This window comes from Hylobates moloch, unplaced genomic scaffold (genome assembly GCF_009828535.3).
Source record: "Hylobates moloch isolate HMO894 unplaced genomic scaffold, HMol_V3 SCAFFOLD_7, whole genome shotgun sequence".
Classification (NCBI taxonomy): Eukaryota; Metazoa; Chordata; class Mammalia; order Primates; family Hylobatidae; genus Hylobates; species Hylobates moloch.
The window spans coordinates 88,809,658-88,819,511 of record NW_026652282.1 but is presented as its reverse complement, the minus strand read 5'-3'; the positions used below and the strand labels follow the sequence as shown (position 1 = coordinate 88,819,511).

The window sequence follows — 9,854 nt, the reverse complement described above, 5'->3', positions numbered from 1 at the left end:
ATATATTTTTACTGATTGACTTGGGAATCATGTATATTCTTATTTATAAGATAACACAAGCTGGAGTCCATTAAACTTACAAATAAACTGTGAAAACCCTTCTTAAGTTGGAGACTCCATAGACATACAAATATTACTGCCACTGTTAAAAAACACCAGCTTATATTTTTACTACGATGTGAGAGTGTAGCATAGTCTGATGCTCAAGCTAAAGAATGTCAAACGATAATAGCAGGAAGAAAATTCACAAGTGTTACGGAATTTCTCTCCTTGGTTTATAACCAAAAGAATCTAAAACATATATCTACATAAATACTTATATGTGAATGTGCATAGCAGAATTATCCATAATGGCCAAAAAGTTAGAATAGTCCAAAGGTTCATTAACTGTTGAATGGATAGCCACACGTGGTATATCCATACAATAGAATATTGCTCAGCAAGGAAAATGAATGAAATACTGTTATATGCTACAACATGGAGGAACCTTGAAAACATTATGCTAAGGGGAAGAAGCCAGTCACAAAAGGTCTATAATATATGATTCCATTTATATGAAATGTCCACAATAGACAAATCTATAGAAACAGAAAGCAGATTGGTGATGGTGTGGGGCTGGGAATGAGAGGGGGAACTGACTGTTAATGGGCATGAGGGAATGTTTTGGGGTGACGGAGTGTTTTAAAACTGGATTGTGGTAATAGTTGTACATATTTACACATTTGCTAAACATATTCCAATGATATATTTACAATGGGTAAATTATACTTCAGTACAGCCGTTAAAAATTAAAAAACACTTAAAAATGCCCCCAAAGAAGTCCCACAAAACTTGAAAAAAGGTTAACTATCTAAGAATATAGGGCAAGAATATAGGCATCACACATCCACCCCCATCCCCAGCATATCGTCACATAAGACACATGTACCTGGTTTGATAATCACAGTGCTGAGGCGTTCCAAGAATCTGTGTATTCTTAACATGCTTGACAAAAGAAAGATGCACTTAACTTATTAACAGCATCCTGACAATCACACTGACAAAGAGAAGGCTGAAGAAAAGCTTTAAAGTAATAAAAGTTCCTATGTCATGTATAGCATGAAGATGGACTGGCATCAAGGTCTATTTTAATGTTATATTATTACTGGTCAAACCCTTTTTACCTTGCTGACATTTAACAATAATTCATGGTAAGTTGAATGATACTACAATGGCATCCATTCCTCTCTATGTAATATGTAAATATATCATACTAATGTTTTAGTGTTTATTGATCAAATATATAAATGACCATTTATATCCAACCATTTTCTTATCTCCCAAATCCAGACATATTATATGAGAAAAATTAGTGTATGGACAGTGATAAGGTTTGGATATTTGTCCCTTCCAAATCTCATGTTGAAATGTGATTCTCAATGTTGGGGGTGAGGCCTGGTGGGGGTGATTGGATCATGAGGGTGGATCCCTCATGAATGATTTAGCATCATCCCCTTGGTGATAAGTGAGTTCTCACTCAGTTCATGCAAGATCTGCTTGTTTTAGAGTCTGGGACCTCTTGCTTCTCTCTCTCTTCCTCCTGCTCTTGCCATGTGATGTGTTTCCACTTAGCCTTCCATCATGATTGTAAACTTCCTGAGGCCCTTACCAGAAGTGAAGCAGATGTTGGCCCCATGCTTACTATACAGCTTATAAAACCATGAGCCAATTAATCCTGTTTTCTTTATATATTACCCAGTCTCAGGTATTCCTTTATAGTAATACAAGAAACATCCTAATACAGATAGTTAAACTAACACCAGACACAAACTTTTATTGGAATATTTTATTTACATTTTATATTTAAAGAGAATCAATACAAATTGGGACATATTTTGCAGCATTTCAAATCAGCGTACAAGAATGCAATGGTTTCATCCATTCAGCAAACAAAAATACATGTCTGTTTTATTTTTGCCTAAATTCTGCTATAAGTTGAACAAAATTCTAAAACAAAAGATAAGCCACACAGAGTACAAATAAAGTGCATTTTTAAATAGCTCTATTTAACTTTGGTGGATGAAGCTTCAAACTTTATATTAAGGCACCTGGAATTCTCCCCCCCTTCTTTTTCAAACACCAGGAAAATGCATTCACAAAATTTATAGTTACATGGACAGAATTTTAGTTTATCTAATGTAATTTCAGCCCATTTAGGTCAAACATAAACTCAATTTTCAAAGTAACATTGTTTGGAAAACATTTTCAACAGACTAATTTTACAGAACATTTTTTTTCTGTAGACTAATTCATGCACGAAGATCAATGACCAATATTAGTGTTACTTACTCTGTCATTACCATTTTCAAACAGTATGATGATTCATATACTGAGCTTTTGAAAAATCCCACAAGTTTGAGAAATAGTTACACAGTATTTTTGTAAGGAATTTTTTGTCTAATCTTGTGTCAAGTTGATGTCACTAATATACCAATCAATTAAGTCCATAATCTCTGATAAACTATGGTTGACACTCACATGAAGTACATTCAGCCTAATTTTAAAAACAAGAAAAAGTTAAAATGAATATTTTGCTTTAATCTTTTCTATTAACTTAAAGCAGCTTAAATAGACATTTCAAGAAGTACTAGTCTAAGTTTGCATTGCTTTTAACATTACAATTCCAGATCAATATAAGCACCTGGAGAAAAACCCTGACATATATAGCCCAAGCTAAAGTAGTAGTATTTTTCATTAAGATATATCATAAAATAAAGTGATTACAGCTACTCCACATTTTAAAAGCAACATGTTTTTATAAGAAAATTGTTATAAATGAAAAACGTGACTTCTTGAAGACAGTTTTGAATGTCTAAAAATGTTGCTATCACTACTGAGAGGAAACTTGCCTATGAAAAATATTATAATGAGTTTGTGGAAAAAAAGTTAACAGGTTAAATATTTTAAGCCATTTAACTATAGCATAGTATTAGTCATCTGAGCACTTTCAGTATCACTCTTATTTTATTAAATTTATCCAGTTTATTAATAGAAACGAGGCCCTGATTGGCAGTTCTGTTATTACTAATGGTTCAAGTTTTCTATTGACACAGATTTTAAGATTTAATTTCTCGAACAGCAGTCTCTTGATCAGGCGTTTCGTCTTCTTCAAAGGTTGGGTTGTCAACATGAGGAATAACATCCACTGCCACAGAATTTGCTTCATGGTTTACCAGCTGTAGATTTTCATCTTTAAAAAGAAATAGCAATTTTAGGGTGATTTTGCTCCTCTCTTCTTTTAAGACAAAATTCATCATTTACTTCCAAGAAGTCTTTCTTATTTAATTTCAACATACACTGATTATCATACTCATTCCCTGTACCTTTAATAATTATATGATTTATGCTATATCTTACATAAAGCACATATGGCATTATTATATTGATTTATAATTGCTCCTTTTTTGATTCACGTACATGTGCTTATTTCTACCTAGATTATAGCCTCCTTAAGAGCAAAAATTATGTCTTCTACTTCTTCCTTACCTTAAATATAACAAGCTGTTAAATCTGGCTATACATTTCAATCACCTGGGCACTTAAAAAATTACCAATGCTTCTTCATACACATAAATATAGATAGATAGATTAAAAAAATCAACCAGGAAGTTGGAAGGATGCCCAAAATTGAATACAAACAGTAATAAATGAACTTAATTGTATTATAAGTGAAATACATAACCATGTGGAGAATGGGGAAGAAAACAACTAAAATAACTTTGGAAAACAGTATTTTGACTCTAACCTGTAAGGTTAAAAACAAAAAGAACTGTACACCAGTTACTGACATTGTTTTACACAGGAGTATGTGTTAGCAATGCTGAAACTATTTTATGTACATTCTATCATTGAACAAATAGGTAAAAATACTGTGGATAAAAAGAGTCTTTCTCCTTTCACTGTCGGAGAAAGGAGTTACAAATAAATAAAGGAGGAGGCTAGAATGAACCCTGTGGTGTTGGATTGGAATCAGATGTATTAGTAGAGTCATTGTTTTTCAGATAGATAGATAAAATGACAGCTAGAGAAATAACATATATGTATGTGTATATTTGTGAGAGTAAATACATATATTTTCTAGTCTTGTTCACTAAAAGGGCTAATAGCAATGACACCCTGGTAGCAATAAACATGCCTGTTGCTCAGATCCTGGTTTTGAAATACCATTCTCCAGTAAAAGGCCTCCTGAAGAAGTGGCTGATTCTAGGGCTAGGAGAGGGAAAGTACAAGGTTAACCTAGATTTTAGCCTAGGGGCCAGCAAACTGCAGCCTACAAACCATAGCTAAAAGTGCTTATCATGGTTGTAAAAGGTTGTAAAACAAACCAACAAAAACAAAAAAAAATAAGAATATGAAAATGGAGACTTAAGGCCTTCAAAGCCTAACATACTTACTATGTGGCCCCTTACAGAAAAAGTTGGCTAATCCCAGACCTAGAACACTTTGTGTTACCAGAAAGTAAGAAAGTTGAAAGAACACAGAAGCCAACTTGAACAAGTTCCCAATGACCAAATCTAGGATGATATGGGCAAGGGATAAACGATGAGAATGATACAATGATACCAAATCTAGGATGATATGAGCAAGGGATAAACGATGAGAATGATGAGAATGATACATGATAAAGGATGAGAATGATACTATAGAATGAAAGAAACATCTAGGATCCTATAGTATAATAAATAAATAAATGGAGGAGAAGGAAGAGCTCTTCCTTATATTAGAAGTTTAATCAATAAATGTACAAAGAATGATGCAAACAGAAAATCACCATTTGGTAAATACTTCAGCAATAATTACTGCAAGCAAGAAGCATCAGTGATTGCTAAAAGTAGTGGGTAGAAGTATGATGAGTACCAGGACATTTGTGTAGTCTCCAAGTATCTCTCTATATTTAATAATTATAAAGGGAAAAATAGTAACTTTAAAGGGAGAAACCTGGCAGACACCACCTCAACCAAGTGGGCAAAGTTTGAATCATCAGTAATAAGACACCAACATCACGTGCTTCCTCGTATGATATGGGGGCACTGAAAGGGGCACAACATCACTTCTGTAGTATTTTTGACAAAAATGGACAATAAATTTAATCACTCAGAAACAGCAGACTAGCCCAAATTGAGGGACACTCTAGAAAATAACTGACCAGTAATCTTCAGAAGTGTCAAGGTCATGAAAGACAAAGACTGAAGAAGTGTCACAGATTGCAGACTAAGGATGCGTGACGATTAAATGCAATGTGGGATCCTGGGACAGAAAAAGGACATTAGTGGGCCAGTTGGTGAAATTTGAGTCAAGTTTATAGTTTTGATAATAACATTTTATCAGCAAATTTCCTGGTTTTGATAATTGTATATGGTTATATGTTAACATCTGGAGAAGCTGGGTGAACAGTATATGGGCATTCTTTGTATTATTTTTGAAACGTTTCTGTCAGTCAGTCTGAAATCATTTCAAATTAAAATAAAAAATACTTGTGCCCGGGCCCTGCACCTCATGTTAAATCACAGTTGCTCTGAGGTACAGCCCAAACATCAGCAAAGTTTAAAATCTCTCCAGGTGATTTTTACGTACAGCCAGGATTGGCAGTAGGGCTCTTATTCAGCGGTTCTCAAAATGTGGTCCCTGGACTAGTAGCATCAATATCACCTGTGAACCTGTTAGAAATGAAAATTCCTAGGCATCACCCAAGACTTACTGAGTCAGAAACTCTGGTGGTGACCTCTCTGTTTTAATAAGCCCTCCAAGTGACTCAATGAATACTTAAGTTTGAAAACCAGTGCTCTAATAGAACTTAGCCCAATGATGTGACACACAACATGAACTATGTGTATTTACAAAGTTATGCAAATCAACTATCACCATAAGAATCAATGGCTAATATGCAAGATTCTTAAACTAGTAATATGTAATCCCAAACAAAATTAAATCTGGTTTAAGTGGTAATTCATTCAACACAAATTTGAGTATCTACTATGTGCTGGGTGCTGGATAGACAACAGTGAATATAAGACACTGTTCTTACCCAAAGGAACTTTAAAAGTTTTAATACAATTCAGTGTAGTAAGTGCCATGATCGAAGTTCTATGGAAGCCAACAGTAGGGCCATCACATCTAGTCAAGAGAGGCTTCTCAAAGAGGTGTTAGTTTTAAAGGAGAAACAGGAGTTATACTGGGCTCCCCTAATTTCTTGGGTAAGGAAGAATGGAAGCCATAGGCAAAGAGAAGATAGTGGCTCAAACTATGACTGTGGAGTTAAGGTTGGAAATTAGGCGACAGAGTTGAGAACACAGAAGGGGAAGTGGGAAGAATTTGGGATGTCCCTAGTTTCTGGTTTGGGGCGCTTGGGTGAGTATTACTATCATCCAAATTAAGAATACAGGAGGAGAAACATGGATCATTATTTCATTTGCTTTTCAAATCTCTGCAAAATCTGTTGTGCTTACCTTTTCCCCCCACCCCACCCCTACCCACAGAGGAACAGAACACAAAAAGAGTAGATTGGAATGTTGTTTTTTAAAAGACTAGAAATAAATTATCTCGTACATTCTCTTTTATCTTTACTGAATTCTATTACCACACAATTATGAGAGTACAAGATCATCCAGGGCAATCAGACAATGATTCTCTATTACAGGTAGAATAATGCACAGATTATTAAGATACTTATAACTAGTTTATATTCAAGGGAATGTCTGAAGATTAGATGCAAGAAATACAAAGTTTGCCTTTGTGTGGTTATATTCATTGTGATATCTTCAGAAGTGGTATCTATGGCACTGTTAAGCCTATAGAGGACAAAGGTTTATATCATAGGAAGCTGAAAGTTTCATAAGTCATCTTGACAATCAGTTTTTGTTTTACTTTTATACTAGAATTAAATTATCTCAAAATGAGGATTGAGAGACTTTCAAACCAATAAAAACATGGAAAAGATTGAGGTTAAAGAAAGGGAAAATAATTTTTATAGGGGTTTTATCTTTATAGGGAAAAACAGAACTCCCTAAAATTTCTCATTTGGCATAAAATTACTAAGTTGCAATACAAATTCACATGAATTTTGAAAATGATATATTCAATTTTAGTTTCTAACAGTTTGTTCATTTCATGGTAAATAGTCAACAGGTGGCAGCACATACCATTCTTAAACAGTTTCCTATTTGCAAAACATGGGTTCCGGAGAAGCTGGGTATAAATCAACCTTTTGTAAATTGAATTCTGTTTTATCATTTCAGAACTCCTTTATTTTAATTTCTGCTTTATCTGCAATAAACAATGGCTTCTAAAGTTTCTCCTTACCCTCTGTAAGTAGTTAATAAGCCAAGATTTAAATGCATCAGAGAGAAGCTTTCCAATAAATCTTTCTTTTGTAAATAATCCCCACTCTGATGCATTTTATCTATTTCAAATACATTTGAATATATGTATATTAAGGTAGGGGTGCATCCTTCATAGCATTATTTTAAGTAGAAAAAACCTGGATCATCATAATGGCTGAATGGAACAAACGCTAAAAAGCAAGAGTACTATACAGGCATATGATCTTCAATGGATAGTAGGGCACTCATTAACCTTTAGTATGATGCTTACTTGTTGACTGCACATGTTCCTCCAGAGGCGGTTCATCTGCTCCCTGTACTGAAGCATATCCAGATGATGCAGTTTCGCTGCGATTATCCTCTTCATGGGAGGAGGCACTATTAGATATTTCATTGGATACAGGGACTTGTAAAGACACTGATCCATCTTCAACATCCACCTTTAAAGAACATTTTAACAAATTAAAAGCCTCTCAGTGTACATGCTTTTCCTCTACATATCACTTCAAAGTTTCTTTATAGGTGACTTACTGGAGCAATATTTCTTAACCTTTTAAACCTATGATCCCTTTTGATTATCACAAGTCTCTTGTTAGTCCCAGTCAAAAGAGAGTAACTGGGTCCACCAATGGGGTGAAAGATGCTATAGGCAGAGTGCACTCTCATCTGGTATGTTCATTTGGGTGATACCAGCACTTCATAAAATAATGCTGGGTACAAGTTAGGCCCTAAAAAAAAACATGCTGTCCCCTATGGAACTTGAGAATCATTGTCATCTATGTATCTTCCCAAGTCAAGATTTGAGCTTGATTTTATGCTGTATCTTGAAAATAGGCCTTTTTTTCATTTACCAAATATAAAATTATAATTTAATATTTATTATGCTTTCTCAAATTAGGTCTGCTTATTTAACTACAAGTTTGGTCACTATGCAATAGTAAAAGATTACAAAAATAGAAAGAGGGATGCCAAGTTGGTGGTTTATATGGTTATCATTTCAAATTCTGACCAAATAATGAGTCTATTTGGAAACAGGGAGGAAGAAGGAAAATGGAGATGGCCCAAGATGGCACCTCATTGTCTATATGATATAAATATGTCTGGTTTTAGGTATAAACTATAAGTATGGCATATTACATAGCGAAAAAATAAGGATGTTGTTTTGTTATTTTCCCCAAAGCCCAGGCATACATTCTTCATATAAATAACATATTAATGTTTACCTCAATTCCCAAAGCTTTGAGTATGTCACATTTGCACATGGGGCAAGTCCTGTGTTCTAACAGCCATGGGTCAACACATGTCTTATGGAAAATATGGCTAGTACAGGAAAAAAACATAACTATCAGTTGTAAAGTAGCAATATTTTGCCTAATATGTATTAACAGATTACTTAGTGTAACTTTATTTAGTCTTTGAATGGATGCCTTTTCTTTTAAACACACTATTCATACAATGAAGGAGTCACAGAAACAAAATTTGGAAATTCCATAATACGGTACTTTTAAATGTAAAAGCGTCATTACTCTAGCTCCAAAAAAAAATATTTTCAGCACTCATTTGAAAATGGCTAGGATGCTACCTGACCTAAGACTTTGTTCATTATTTCAAATCTTAAACAGTTGTAATTCCCTAACTGATAAATGGTACAGTCATTCTCAATAATATAGTCCAATATAGTATCGAGTACAACAACACTGTACTGATGCTTTAGGCAATGTGATATGTTCCAAGAGCATCACTATTGTATTAAATAGCTAAGAGAAGTAGTGTTAAGAACAACATTCAGGAGAGGGATAATTTAAAAAACTAAGGAATGAACACTTCCAAATAGATGCTCATAAGTTGACTTCATTTTATTTTTTTCTCAATGGATTAGAATAAATTTAAAATTAATCCAGTACTATCTTTACATTTATAAGTGTAATTATATATAATATTATATATTATATATATGTGTAACTATTTATAATATTATTTATTATAATATATATAGTATTTATTATATATAATGTATAATGTATATAATATATACTATATATTATATATAGTGTATAATGTACATATATACACATAAATATATAATATACATATATACATAATATAATATAAATACACCTATAAATATAAGGATAGTACTGGATTAATTTTAAATTTATTCTAATCCATCGAAAAAAAATAAAATGAAACAAAGTTTGAGCATCTATATGGAAGTGTTCATTCCTTAGTTGGAATTTATATATATGTATTATATATATATACAATTTACATATATGTATAATATATACACAATTTATATATATGTATTATATATAATATATAGTATATAGTATATATAGTATATAGTATATAATATAATATATACTATTATATATAGTATACAGTATATATGCACTATATATATTATATATACTATATATATTATATATACTGTATACTATATATAAATATAGTATAGTATGCGTATACTATATAATATATAGTATATACTATATA

General features: G+C 32.8%; 1 protein-coding gene across 2 annotated transcripts in view; it reads right to left on the bottom strand.

Annotated features, from left to right (window-relative positions):
* Positions 1-1,787: 1,787 nt before the first annotated feature.
* Positions 1,788-9,854, bottom strand: part of RNF128 (ring finger protein 128) — a 96,901-nt gene continuing 88,834 nt past the window's right edge. For both annotated transcript variants that reach the window (XM_032757415.1, XM_032757414.2), the window contains exons 5-7: positions 8,582-8,678; positions 7,630-7,798; positions 1,788-3,229 (exon numbers count right to left, since the gene is read on the bottom strand). In XM_032757415.1, the coding sequence (XP_032613306.1) occupies positions 3,096-3,229; positions 7,630-7,798; positions 8,582-8,678 (400 nt within the window). In that variant the 3' untranslated portion in view covers positions 1,788-3,095. The remainder of the gene's footprint in view (positions 3,230-7,629; positions 7,799-8,581; positions 8,679-9,854) is intronic.